This window comes from Heptranchias perlo, chromosome 7 (assembly GCF_035084215.1).
Source record: "Heptranchias perlo isolate sHepPer1 chromosome 7, sHepPer1.hap1, whole genome shotgun sequence".
NCBI lineage: Eukaryota > Metazoa > Chordata > Chondrichthyes > Hexanchiformes > Hexanchidae > Heptranchias > Heptranchias perlo.
In genome coordinates this window covers 1,990,952-2,006,033 of record NC_090331.1, presented here as the reverse complement: position 1 = coordinate 2,006,033, position 15,082 = coordinate 1,990,952, and the positions used below count along the sequence as shown (strand labels likewise).

At 46.9% G+C, this 15,082-nt stretch overlaps 1 protein-coding gene across 1 annotated transcript in view; it reads right to left on the bottom strand.

Annotated features, from left to right (window-relative positions):
* The window catches only part of LOC137323454 (insulin-like growth factor-binding protein 2), a 42,322-nt gene that overhangs the window by 1,447 nt on the left and 25,793 nt on the right, over positions 1–15,082 (bottom strand). The window contains 2 exon segments of the mRNA XM_067986937.1: positions 835–975; positions 7,402–7,613. Coding sequence (XP_067843038.1) covers positions 835–975; positions 7,402–7,613 — 353 coding nt within the window.

Here is a 15,082-nt window from a genome sequence, read left to right as displayed (position 1 = left end):
GCCTCCCGCTCCCCTCCCCCCCCGCTCCCCACCCCTCCCCGCTCCCCTCCCCCCACCTCCCCTCCCCCCACCCCACCCCTCCCCTCGCCCCTCCCCCCTCTCCCCACCCCTCCCCGCTCCGCTCCCCCCCACCCCTCCCCGCTCCGCTCCCCCCTCTCCCCACCCCTCCCCGCTCCGCTCCCCTCCCCCCCTCTCCCCGCTCCCCCCTCTCCCCACCCCTCCCCCGCTCCCCTCCCCCTCTCCCATCAAACACTCCCAGGGCAGGTACAGGGTCAGATACAGAGTAAAGCTCCCTCTACACTGTCCCATCAAACACTCCCAGGGCAGGTACAGGGTTAGATACAGAGTAAAGCTCCCTCTACACTGTCCCATCAAACACTCCCAGGGCAGGTACAGCACGGGTTAGATACAGAGTAAAGCTCCCTCTACACTGTCCCATCAAACACTCCAGGGCAGGTACAGGGTGAGATACAGAGTGAAGCTCCCTCTACACTGTCCCATCAAACACTCCCAGGGCAGGTACAGGGTTAGATACAGAGTAAAGCTCCCTCTACACTGTCCCATCAAACACTCCCAGGGCAGGTACAGGGTCAGATACAGAGTAAAGCTCCCTCTACACTGTCCCATCAAACACTCCCAGGGCAGGTACAGCACGGGTTAGATACAGAGTAAAGCTCCCTCTACACTGTCCCATCAAACACTCCCAGGGCAGGTACAGGGTTAGATACAGAGTAAAGCTCCCTCTACACTGTCCCATCAAAACACTCCCAGGGCAGGTACAGGGTCAGATACAGAGTAAAGCTCCCTCTATTCAGAGTGACAGACACAGATTACCTGCTTGAGGTTATAAAGTCCCCGTCGGTCGCAGTTTGGGATGTGGAGAGCGTACAGATGTTCCAGCGGACCTCTCTCATCTGGCAGGCGCAGCAATGAAATCCTCTCCAGGACCTGGTCGAGCTCCACTTGGCAAGTTGTCTGTGAACAGAGGCAGAACATTCCGGCTCAGGGGTCGAGTCACCACATGGGGCAAAATCAGGGACACAGGTCGAAACCACGGAGCTGGAACAGAGAGCCCAGGAAAACGATCTCCCCCAGCTGACCTGTCCCGCCCGACCCGCAGCGATGGTGCATGACACTCGGGTCCAGTTACACAGACCCTTAGACCCTGCACCCCACCCTCCTGTCCTGCACCCCACCCTCCTGTCCTGCACCCCACTCCCCACTGACCGTTCTCCATTTGTCAGCCTAGACAACAACAACTTGCATTTATATATCACCTTCATGCAGTGAAACATCCCAAGGCGCTTCACAGAGCGATTATCAAACAAAATTTGAAACCGAGCCACATAAGGAGAATATTAGGACAGGTGACCAAAAGCTTGGTCAAAGAGGGAGGTTTTAAGGAGCATCTTAAAGGAGGAGAGAGAGGCGGAGAGGGGAAGAGGTTTAAGGAGGGAATTCCAGAGCTTAGGGCAGAGGCAGCTGAAGGCACGGCCCGCCAATGGTGGAGTGATGGAAATCGGGGCTGCGCAAGAGGCAAGAATTGGAGGAGCGCAGAGATCTCGGAGGGTTGTAGGGCTGGAGGAGGTTACAGAGATAGGGAGGGGGGCGAGGGCCCATGGAGGGGATTTGAAACAAGGATCAGAATTTTAAAATCGAGGCGTTCCCGGACCGGGAGCCAATGTGGGTCAGTGAGCACAGGGGGTGATGGGTGAACGGGACTTGGTGCGAGTTGGATACGGGGCAGCAGAGTTTTGGATGAGCTCAAGTTTATGGAGGGTGGAAGATGGGAGGCCGGCCAGGAGAGCATTGGAAACAGCGGAGTCTGGAGGTAACAGAAGCAAAGATGAGGGTTTCAGCAGCAGATGATCTGAGGCAGGTGTGGAGACCGCAGGAGGGATATTCGACCAGGTGCGGCATAACCACGTGTGCACGCACAGACACACACTTTCCAGTAGGTGTCCCTAGCTGCACTATGATCAGAAGCAGGGAGACCGCTCAACTGTCCCTCCTGAACTGACGGGTACTGAGGCCAATGATAACTCCTACACTGTTCACCAGGGCAAGAGCTGTCCTGCTCAGCACAGACCACGGAGCAAACCTGCACCCTTCCTGGCCTGAGTTTCTCAGTCCCACACCAGCAGTGCTTTTTTGCCCACAGAGTCACTGTCAAAGCAAGTGCCAGCGAACAAACTTTTTCACAAGTTTCATAAAACACTGGTTAGGTCCCAGCTGGGATATTGTGTTTAATTCTGGTCACCGCACTTTAGGAAGGATGTGAAGGCCTTAGAGAGGGTGCAGAGGAGATTTACTAGAATGGTTCCAGGGATGAGGGACTTCAGTTATGTGGAGAGACTGGAGAAGCTGGGATTGTTCTCCTTAGAGCAGAGAAGGTCAATGGGAGATTTGATCGAGGTGTTCAAAATCATGAAGGGTTTTGAAAGAGTAAATAAGGAGAAACTGTTTCCAGTGGCAGGAGGGTCGGTAACCAGAGGACACAGATTTAAGGTGATTGGCAAAAGAACCAGAGGGGAGATGAGGAGAAATGTTTTTACTCAGTGAGTTGTTCTGATCTGGAATGCGCTGCCTGAAAGGGCGGTGGAAGCAGATTCAATAATAACTTTCAAAAGGGAATTGGATAAATACTTGAAAAGGAAAAATTAGCAGGACTATGGGGAATGAGCAGAGGAGTGGGACTAATTGGATAGCTGTTTCAAAGAGCTGGCACAGGTAAGAATGGGCCGAATGGCCTCCTCCTGCAATGTAAGATTCCATGATTTGATGCAGGAGAACCTGAATATTTAAAATCACTTTCTGGCAGAGCGCCAATAAAAATGTTATATAAGCGATATACTCCTTACTGTATTGTATATACACTAAGGCAAACCACTGAAAGTGTTAATCAGACACTCCCAGGGCAGCAATATTCCTGCTAATATTTTCGGCCGTGTGCAGAATGAATTTGGGTTTGTCACCGATATAAAGACACTGCGCCACCATAAAAAACCACAACTTTAAATGGAACCACTTTTTCGAAAACATTATTCAGGGTAAATAACAAACAGAACAAATATACAAAATAATGGATAATTGTAACAATTTAATGTAATATTGGCTGATAAATTTATATAATTTATGAAATGGGTTTCTTAAGTTGCACTAGGATTGAGCAGACCCCTCTCAGCTTAATGACTCCGAGGTCAAACAGACATAAATCGTGTGCAATCAGAATTTTTAAATTGAGTCAGAAATACAAAAACAGCTGTCAAATCAGTCGGTGTGAATTTGGGGATAGGGAACAGTTTAATTAAAGCTCCCACCCCCTCGCCCCATTGAATGCTTAGCAGGATTTAAAAAATGATTTGTAATACAATTGTACATCTGCAGGTCTCATTAGTTTTGGCCTCTGTATAAGGCAGGGAGCAGTTTGGACATGAAGAACCTGAACTGAGGGAGGCAACGGACAAAGATAAAAAGAGACAATCCTTGGGGCAACTCAGGGACTTTGGACAGTGATTGTATAAAACAATTTAAATCAACTTCAGTGTTTTCATTACAATGTACCAATGTGATTGGAAAGTATAGTTTAGCACAATTGTAGAAGGATCTTAGTAACAGTATTACACATAGAATCATAGAAGTTTACAACATGGAAACAGGCTCTTCGGCCCAACATGTCCATGTCGCCCAGTTTATACCACTAAGCTAGTCCCAGTTGCCTGCACTTGGCCCATATCCCCTCTATACCCATCTTACCCATTTTAAAAGACAAAATTGTACCCGCCTCTAAAACTGCCTCTGGCAGCTCGTTCCAGACACTCACCACCCTTTGAGTGAAAAAATTGCCCCTCTGGACCCTTTTGTATCTCTCCCCCTCTCACCTTAAATCTATGCCCCCTCGTTATAGACTCCCCTACCTTTGGAAAAGATTTTGACTATCTACCTTATCTATGCCCCTCATTATTTTATAGACTTCTATAAGATCACCCCTTAACCTCCTACTCTCCAGGGAAAAAAGTCTCAGTCTATCCAACCTCTCCCTATAAGTCAAACCATCAAGTCCCGGTAGCATCCTAGTAAATCTTTTCTGCACTCTTTCTAGTTTAATAATATCCTTTCTATAATATGGTGACCAGAACTGTACACAGTATTCCAAGTGTGGCCTTACTAATGTCTTGTACAACTTCAACAAGACATCCCAACTCCTGTATTCAATGTTCTGACCAATGAAACCAAGCATGCTGAATGCCTTCTTCACCACCCTATCCACCTGTGACTCCACTTTCAAGGAGCTATGAACCTGTACTCCCAGATCTCTTTGTTCTATAACTCTCCCCAACGCCCTACCATTAACGGAGTAGGTCCCTGGCCCGATTCGATCTATGATCTTGTGTCAGAATAATTTAATTTGTAAATATGAAATATGGAAATCGATAACGATTATTACAATGTGCCTCTGGCAGCTCGCTCCAGACACTCATCACCCTTTGAGTGAAAAAATTGCCCCTCTGGACCCTTTTGTATCTCTCCCCTCTCACCTTAAATCTATGCCCCCTCATTATAGACTCCCCGACCTTTGGGAAAAGATAATTTGGGTTTGGGTAATTTGGGTTTATGTGCAGTTTACTTCAGAAGCTAACGTCCAATAGGATGGTGACAAAAACTGTTAATTGCACTAATCATAGACTCCCTCCGATGTTATTTGCTGCCAATGCCTGAATATGTTTGTCTTTAGACTAAAGTAACAATTCTCCACAATTTGCACTAGAGGTGAAAAGCTTTCATTTAATCAAATGCATCTCCTCACTGAATCTTCACTGAATCCTCGTGTGCTGAGCTTTTCTGATTGGAAACTCAAATCAGTTACATCATGAAGGGATGGAAATGTGTATATATAAACTTTTACACTATTTGTCCAATTAGTATATATTTTTATATAATATATATAAACTTTTACACTATTTCTTCAATATATATATAAACCATTACACTGCTTCTTTAATATATTTTATATTTTTACACTATTTGTCCAATGAATATATATATGTATATCGAATGGACAGTGTACTATTTGTGGAGACCGGTCTCTGAGCGGCCGTACCACTGACCCGCTCCGGACACAGATATCCGCAGTATGACACTCCCGTCCAACCGAACTTTAACTCCACCTTTTCTGCAAGTGATTGGTAGCTGATGCCACCTCAGCAGCGTCTCCACCAGAGAGTGCTGGTTGGGGGCACGGATGAACGACGATGTGTGTGACACACCACTAACCGCCGCGCAGCTGCGCACGTGTGCAGCTGAGAGGGAACTGGGGAGGGCAGGTACTGCATACGTTAGAGAGAAACACACATACGCAGAGAGACTCTGAGACAGAGTGTGTGTGTGCGAGAGAGAGAAATACACACAGAAAGGGGCAGACAGACAGAGGAAGAGATAGAGAAAGAGAGAGAAAGGGCGAGAGAGAGAGATTGAGAGAGACAGAGAATGACAGAGAGAGAGAGAGAGAGAGATAGAGGCTAAGACATAAGAACATAGGAACAGGAGTAGGCCATTCAGCCCCTCGTGCCTGCTCCGCCATTTGATAAGATCATGGCTGATCTGTGATCTAACTCCATATACCTGCCTTTGGCCCATATCCCTTAATACCTTTGGTTGCCAAAAAGCTATCTATCTCAGATTTAAATTTAGCAATTGAGCTAGTATCAATTGCCGTTTGCGGAAGAGAGTTCCAAACTTCTACCACCCTTTGTGTGTAGAAATGTTTTCTAATCTCGCTCCTGAAAGGTCTGGCTCTAATTTTTAGACTGTGCCCCCTACTCCTAGAATCCCCAACCAGCGGAAATAGTTTCTCTCTATCCACCCTATCTGTTCCCCTTAATATCTTATAAACTTCGATCAGATCACCCCTTAACCTTCGAAACTCCAGAGAATACAACCCCACTTTGTGTAATCTCTCCTTGTAACTTAACCCTTGAAGTCCTGGTATCATTCTAGTAAACCTACGCTGCACTCCCTCCAAGGCCAATATGTCCTTCCGAAGGTGCGGTGCCCAGAACTGCTCACAGTACTCCAGGTGCGGTCTAACCAGGGTTTTGTATAGCTGCAGCATAACTACTGCCCCCTTGTACTCTAGTCCTCTCGATATGAAGGCCAGCATTCCATTAGCCTTATTGATTATTTTCTGCACCTGTTCATGACACTTCAATGATCGATGTACCTGAACCCCGAAGTCCCTTTGGACATCCACTGTTTTTAACTTTTCACCATTTAGAAAGTACCCTGTTCTATCCTTTTTTGATCCAAAGTGGATGACCTCACATTTGTCTACATTGAATTCCATTTGCCACAGTTTTGCCCATTCACCTAATCTATCAATATCCCTTTGTAATTTTATGTTCTCATCTACACTGCTTACAATGCCACCAATCTTTGTGTCATCAGCAAACTTAGATATGAGACTTTCTATGCCTTCATCTAAGTCGTTAATAATATTGTGAATAATTGAGGCCCCAAGACAGATCCCTGCGGGACTCCACTAGTCACATCCTGCCAATGTGAGTACCTACCCGTTATCCCTACTCTCTGTTGCCTTTCGCTCAGCCAACTTCCTAACCAAGTCCGTACTTTTCCCTCGATTCCATGGGCTTCCATCTTAGCTAACAGTCTCTTATGTGGGACCTTATCAAATGCCTTCTGGAAGTCCATATAAATAACATCCATTGACATTCCCCTGTCCACTACTTTAGTCACCTCTTCAAAAAATTCAATCAGGTTTGTCAGGCACGACCTACCTTTCACAAATCCATGCTGGCTCTCTCTGATTAACTGAAAATTCTCGAGGTGTTCAGTCACCCTATCCTTAATTATAGACTCCAGCATTTTCCCCACAACAGATGTTTGGCTAACTGGTCTATAATTCCCCGGTTTCCCTCTCTCTCCTTTCTTAAAAAGCGGAGACAAGAGACAGCTGTGGGAGAAACAAATAGGGTACAGCAGAGGACATAGAGAGAAAGAGCAGCGGGGAGATAAGAGAAAGTGGGTGGAGATGGGATGTGGGGTGGAGACGGGGTGTGGGGGAAGAGAGGGGAAGGAAGTGGAGTGAGGCATCGTAGCACAGTCCAGACATAACAGGGACTCGAAGACAGGAAAATAGCTTGATGGGGAAGTGGCAGATGGCAGCAGTTGTGTTGGGGTGAGAAGGTCACTGTACATGAAGATTGTTCACACAGTGCGGGCTCTCTCTGGTGAACACAGCCTCACTGAGCTACCAAAAAAAACCAAAGTGGAATTAAAAATAGACGGCAGCCAACACTGGGAGTGTGCAGGTCAGCCAGTGTCTGAAAGAGAAAAGACAAGTTACAGTGTGAGAGAGAAGCTCTCTGTCTGCGGTGAGTTTACCAGCGTGGGCCGTGTCCTCCTCGCCTCCTCACCATGAGGACCCTTGTTCCCCCGATCCAGCGAGCGCCACTGTGCGTTGTTTTTCTCCCGAATCACTGCTGTAGTCTTTGGGCTGACTCTGGTCTGCTTGCGGCCCACCACACTGACGTTCGGGTAATTTAAGTGATTGTCACTGTGCTCGGTCGTCACCCCATCATCGTAACTCTCTCCACCTTCAGTTTGTAAAAGGATAAAGAAAATACGGAGAAAGACCTGTTCTAAACAGCATCATACTCGTCTCTCAGACACACCTCGAGAGAAAGACACAACTCGCATTTCTATAGCACATTTCACGATCTCAGGACGTCCCAAAGCGCTTTACAGCCAATGAAGTATTTTTGAAATGTAGTCACTTTTGTAATGTAGGAAACGGGGCAGCCAATTTGCGCACAGCAAGATCCCACAAACAGCAAAGTGATAATCACCAGATAATCCGTTTTACTGATGTTGGTTGAGGGATAATCATGAAATAATAGGAGCTTGTAACAAAAGGTAATGCAGTAATCATGGGGGACTTTAATCTGCATATAGACTGGCCAAACCAAATTGGCAAAAGCAGTTTGGGGGGCAAATTAATGGAATGCATTCGAGATGGTTTCCTAGAGCAATACATCAACGAAACAACCAGGGAACAGACTATTTTAGATCTTGTATTGTGTAATAAGACAGGGTTGATTAGTAATCCTACAGTAAAGGATCCTCTGGGGAAGAGTGATCATAATATGACAGAATTTCACTTTGAGTTTGAGAATGACATACTTAAGTCCGAAACTAGAGTCTCAAACTTAAATAAAGCCAATTATATAAGTATGAGGGGTGAGTTGGCTAAGGTAGATTGGGAAATTAAATTAAAGGTTTGACAGTTGAAAAGCAATGGCAAACATTTAAAGAAATATTTCAATATTCTCAACAAATATACATTCCATTGAGAAATAAAATCTCCACGGGAAAAGTGATCCATCAGTGGCTGACTAAAGAAGTTAAGGATAGTATTAGATTAAAAGAAGAGGCCCATAATGTTGCCAAGAAGAGTAGTAAGCCTGAGGATTGGGAGAGTTTTAGAAACTTGCAAAGGACGACCAAAAAATTGATAAAAAGGGAGAAAATAGAATATGAGTAAACTAGCAAGAAATATAAAAACAGATTGTAAGAGCTTCTATAAGTATGTGAAAAGGAAGAGAGTAGGAAAAGTAAACATTGGTCCCTTAGAGGCTGAGACAGGAGAAATTATAATGGGGAATAAGGAAATGACAGATGCATTAAACAAATATTTTGTATCTGTCTTCACAGTAGAAGACACAAAAAGCATTCCAGAAATAGTGGGGAACCAAGGGGTAAATGAGAGGGAGGAACTTAAAGTAATTAATATCAGTGGAGAAAAATTACTGGAGAAACTAATGGGACTGAAAACCGATAAATCCCCTGGATCTGATGACCGACATCCGAGGGTTCTAAAAGAGGTGGCTGCAGAGATAGTGGATGCATTGGTTGTGATCTTCCAAAATTCTCTAGATTCTATAACAGTCCCCGTGGATTGGAAGGTAGCAAATGTAACCCCGCTATTCAAGAAAGGAGGGAGAGAGAAAACAGGGAACTACAGGCCAGTTAGCCTGACATCAGTGGTCGGGAAAATGCTGGAATCCATAATTAAGGAAGTGGTAACAGGGCACTTGGAAAATCACAATATGATTAGGCAGAGTCAACATGGTTTTATGAAAGGGAAATCGTGTTTGACAAATCTATTCGAGTTTTTTGAGGCTGTAACTAGCAGGGTAGATAAAGGGGAACCAGTGGATGTCGTATATTTGGATTTTCAAAAGGTATTTGATAAAAGGTTCCGTCGACTCGGCCTGTATTCACTCGAGTTTAGAAGAATGAGAGGAGATCTCATTGAAAAATAAAATTCTGACAGGGTTAGACAGACTGGATGCTGGGAGGATGTTTCCCCTGGCTGGGGGGGGGGTCCAGAACGAGGACTCACAGTCTCAGGATACGGGGTAGAACATTTAGGACTGAGATGAGGAGAAATTTCTTCACTCAGAGGGTGGTGAACCTGTGGAATTCTCTACCACAGAAGGCTGTGGAGGCCAAGTCACTGAATATATTTAAGAAGGAGATAGATAGATTTCTAGACACAAAAGACATCAAGGGGTATGGGGAGAGAGCGGGAATATGGTGTTGAGATAGAGGATCAGCCATGATCATATTGAATGGCTCGAAGGGCTGAATGGCCTACTCCTACTCCTATTTTCTATGTTTCTATAAGGTGCCACATAAAAGGTTGTTATGCAAGATAAGGGCTCTTGGGGGGAGGTGGGGGATGCGGTTAATATATTACATAAGGTTAAATCTCACGGGATCCAAGGTGAGGTAGCCAATTGGATACAAAATTGGATTGACGGCAGAAGACAGAGGGTGGTTGTCGAGGGTTGTTTTTCAGACTGGAGGCCTGTGACCAGCGGTGTGCCTCAGGGATCGGTGCTGGGTCCGCTGTTATTTGTTATTTATATTAATGATTTGGATGAGAATTTAGGAGGCATGGTTAGTAAGTTTGCAGATGACACCAAGATTGGTGGCATTGTGGACAGTGAAGAAGGTTATCTAGGATTGCAACGGGATCTTGATAAATTGGGCCAGTGGGCCGATGAATGGCAGATGGAGTTTAATTTAGATAAATGTGAGGTGATGCATTTTGGTAGATCGAATCGGGCCAGGACCTACTCCGTTAATGGTAGGGCGTTGGGGAGAGTTATAGAACAAAGAGATCTAGGAGTACAGGTTCATAGCTCCTTGAAAGTGGAGTCACAGGTGGATAGGGTGGTGAAGAAGGCATTCAGCATGCTTGGTTTCATTGGTCAGAACATTGAATACAGGAGTTGGGATGTCTTGTTGAAGTTGTACAAGACATTAGTAAGGCCACACTTGGAATACTGTGTACAGTTCTGGTCACCCTATTATAGAAAGGATATTATTAAACTAGAAAGAGTGCAGAAAAGATCTACTAGGATGCTACCGGGACTTGATGGTTTGACTTACAGGGAGAGGTTAGACAGACTGGGACTTTTTTCCCTGGAGAGTAGGAGGTTAAGGGGTGATCTTATAGAAGTCTATAAAATAATGAGGGGCATAGATAAGGTAGATAGTCAAAATCTTTTCCCAAAGGTAGGGGAGTCTATAACGAGGGGACATAGATTTAAGGTGAGAGGGGAGAGATACAAAAGGGTCCAGAGGGGGCAATTTTTTCACTCAAAGGGTGGTGAGTGTCTGGAACGAGCTGCCAGAGGCAGTAGTAGAGGCGGGTACAATTTTGTCTTTTAAAAAGCATTTGGACAGTTACATGGGTGAGATGGGTATAGAGGGATATGGGCCAAGTGCAGGCAATTGGGACTAGCTTAGTGGTATAAACTGGGCGACAAGGACATGTTGGGCCGAAGGGCCTGTTTCCATGTTGTAAACTTCTATGATTTTATGATTCTATATTAGCATGGATAGAGGATTGGTTAATGGACAGAAAATAGAGAGTAGGGATAAACGGGTCATTCTCGGGTTGTCAGGCTGTAACTAGTGGGGTGCCGTAAGGATCAGTGCTTGGGCCTCAGCTATTTACAATCTATATTAATGACTTAGATGAAGGGACCGAGTGTAATGTATCCAAGTTTGCAGACGATACAAAGCTAGGTGGGAAAGTAAGCTGTGAGGAGGACACAGAGAGTCTGCAAAGGGATATCGACAGGTTAAGTGAGTGGGCAGGAAGGTGGCAGATGGAGTATAATGTGGGGAAATGTGAGGTTATTCACTTTCGTAGGAAAAACAGAAAAACAGAAAATGTTTTAAATGGTGAGAAACTATTAAATGTTGGTGTTCAGATGGATTTGGGTATCCTCGTACAAGAAACACAGAAAGTTAGCATGCAGGTACAGCAAGCAATTAGGAAGGCAAATGGCATGTTGGCCTTTATAGCAAGGATGTCGGAGTACATGAGTAAGGAAGTCTTGCTACAATTGTACAGGACTTTGGTGAAACCTCACCTGGAGTACTGTGTACAGTTTTGATCTCCTTATCTAAGGAAGGATATACTTGCCTTAGAGGCGGTGCAACGAAGGTTCACTAGATTAATTCCTGGGATGAGAGGGTTGTCCTAAGAGGAGAGGTTGAGTAGAATGGGCCTATACTCTCTGGAGTTTAGAAGAATGAGAGGTGATCTCATTGAAACATATATGATTCTGAGGGAGCTTGACAGGGTAGATACTGAGAGGCTGTTTCCCCTGGCTGGAGAGTCTAGAACTAGGGGGCATAGTCTCAGGATAAGGGGTCGGCCATTTAGACTGAGATGAGGAGGAATTTCTTCACTCAGAGGGTTGTGAATCTTTGGAATTCTCTCCCCCAGAGGGCTGTGGATGCTGAGTCATTGAGTACATTCAAAGCTGAGATCGATAGATTTTTGGACTCGAGGGGAATCAAGGGATCTGGGGATTGGGCAGGAAAGTGGAGTTGAGGTTGAAGATCAGCAGTGATCTTATTGAATGATGGAGTAGGATCGAGGGGCCGTGTGGCCTACTCCTGCTCCTATTTCTTATATTCTTACGATAAATATTGGCCAGGAGACCGGGGAGAACTCCCCCTGCTCCTCTTCAAAATAGTGGCCATGGGATCTTTTACATCCACCTGAGAGGGCAGACGGGGCCTCAGTTTACCGTCTCATCTGAAAGACGGCACCTCCGACAGTGCGGCGCTCCCTCAGTACTGACCCTCCGACAGTGCAGCGCTCCCTCAGTACTGACCCTCCGACAGTGCAGCGCTCCCTCAGTACTGACCCTCCGACAGTGCGGCGCTCCCTCAGTACTGACCCTCCGACAGTGCAGCGCTCCCTCAGTACTGACCCTCCAACAGTGCAGCGCTCCCTCAGTATTGCACTGGGAGTGTCAGCCTGGATTATGGGCCCAAGTCTCTGGAGTGGGGACACAAACCCACGACCTTTTGAGTGGAGAGTGACACCAATTGACCCGAGGTGGGAAATATCTGGACCCTACTGAACTGCACTGAAACCCAATTCCTCGTGCAAGAAATGTTTTGAGCGGAGAGCTGGAGATTGCTCTCCCCTGAGCTCGGACACAGATCGCAGAGCAATAAACATTGACGAAATCTGAAAATGAAATCTACAGATCTCACCACGGTTGGACAAATCCCACGTCCGATCCACAGCCCAGCCAGCTCCCCAAAGGCTCTCACAGATGACAAGAGCCTGGAAGGCGTTCTGTGGACTTGTGTTTTTTTTAACTGCAGTTTACTGGAGGGAATCCAGCGGTGATGACAACCCAACTCACACATCCCATAATCCCCAACACTGCGCGACGAAGACAGTAACTTACACTTCCAATAACAGCCCTGACAATTAAATTAATAATATTAACATTCTGACCAGTAAATAACTCCTTATTTCTTTTAAAAAGTGGGGGGAGGGATGGGATTGGAGCATGTGGATCTCACTTGACCAATGTATGAGAGTTGGTGACTGTGGAGTCCAATCCATGATTAACCAATGGCACAACCATGGAGGGAGTGCGAAATACCAAAGACCCCGCCCCCTTTTTGAACAATGTTGAGTTCATCGACTCACCTTATCACCATGTCCCTCAATCCCACCTTCTCATCACATCTGACAAACCCACCTTCTCATCTTATCACTCCAGCGAGAGTCAGTGTGTGTGGAACTGTACCCCAGTGAGAGTCGGTGTCTGTGGAACTGTACCCCAGTGAGAGTCAGTGTCCGTGGAACTGTACCCCAGTGAGAGTCAGTGTCCGTGGAACTGTACCCCAGTGAGAGTCAGTGTCTGTGGAACTGTACCCCAGTGAGAGTCAGTGTCCGTGGAACTGTACCCCAGTGAGAGTCGGTGTCTGTGGAACTGTACCCCAGTGAGAGTCAGTGTCTGTGGAACTGTACCCCAGTGAGAGTCAGTGTCCGTGGAACTGTACCCCAGTGAGAGTCAGTGTCCGTGGAACTGTACCCCAGTGAGAGTCAGTGTCTGTGGAACTGTACCCCAGTGAGAGTCAGTGTGTGTGGAACAGTACCCCAGTGAGAGTCAGTGTCTGTGGAACTGTACCCCAGTGAGAGTCAGTGTGTGTGGAACAGTACCCCAGTGAGAGTCAGTGTGTGTGGAACTGTACCCCAGTGAGAGTCAGTGTCTGTGGAACTGTACCCCAGTGAGAGTCAGTGTCTGTGGAACTGTACCCCAGTGAGAGTCAGTGTCTGTGGAACTGTACTCCAGTGAGAGTCAGTGTGTGTGGAACTGTACCCCAGTGAGAGTCAGTGTGTGTGGAACTGTACCCCAGTGAGAGTCAGTGTCCGTGGAACTGTACCCCAGTGAGAGTCAGTGTCTGTGGAACTGTACCCCAGTGAGAGTCAGTGTCCGTGGAACTGTACCCCAGTGAGAGTCAGTGTCCGTGGAACTGGACCCCAGTGAGAGTCAGTGTCCGTGGAACTGGACCCCAGTGAGAGTCAGTGTCTGTGGAACTGTACCCCAGTGAGAGTCAGTGTGTGTGGAACAGTACCCCAGTGAGAGTCAGTGTCTGTGGAACTGTACCCCAGTGAGAGTCAGTGTGTGTGGAACTGTACCCCAGTGAGAGTCAGTGTCCGTGGAACTGGACCCTAGTGAGAGTCAGTGTCTGTGGAACTGTACCCCAGTGAGAGTCAGTGTCTGTGGAACTGTACCCCAGTGAGAGTCAGTGTCTGTGGAACTGTACCCCAGTGAGAGTCAGTGTCTGTGGAACTGTACTCCAGTGAGAGTCAGTGTGTGTGGAACTGTACCCCAGTGAGAGTCAGTGTGTGTGGAACTGTACCCCAGTGAGAGTCAGTGTCCGTGGAACTGTACCCCAGTGAGAGTCAGTGTCTGTGGAACTGTACCCCAGTGAGAGTCAGTGTCTGTGGAACTGTACTCCAGTGAGAGTCAGTGTGTGTGGAACTGTACCCCAGTGAGAGTCAGTGTGTGTGGAACTGTACCCCAGTGAGAGTCAGTGTGTGTGGAACTGTCCCCCAGTGAGAGTCAGTGTCTGTGGAACTGTACCCCAGTGAGAGTCAGTGTCTGTGGAACTGTCCCCCAGTGAGAGTCAGTGTGTGTGGAACTGTCCCCCAGTGAGAGTCAGTGTCCGTGGAACTGTACCCCAGTGAGAGTCAGTGTCCGTGGAACTGTACCCCAGTGAGAGTCAGTGTCTGTGGAACTGTACCCCAGTGAGAGTCAGTGTCTGTGGAACTGTACCCCAGTGAGAGTCAGTGTCTGTGGAACTGTCCCCCAGTGAGAGTCAGTGTCTGTGGAACTGTCCCCCAGTGAGAGTCAGTGTCTGTGGAACTGTCCCCCAGTGAGAGTCAGTGTCCGTGGAACTGTACCCCAGTGAGAGTCAGTGTCTGTGGAACTGTACCCCAGTGAGAGTCAGTGTCTGTGGAACTGTACCCCAGTGAGAGTCAGTGTCTGTGGAACTGTCCCCCAGTGAGAGTCAGTGTCTGTGGAACTGTACCCCAGTGAGAGTCAGTGCCTGTGGAACTGTACCCCAGTGAGAGTCAGTGTCTGTGGAACTGTACCCCAGTGAGAGTCAGTGTCTGTGGAACTGTACCCCAGTGAGAGTCAGTGTCTGTGGAACTGTACCCCAG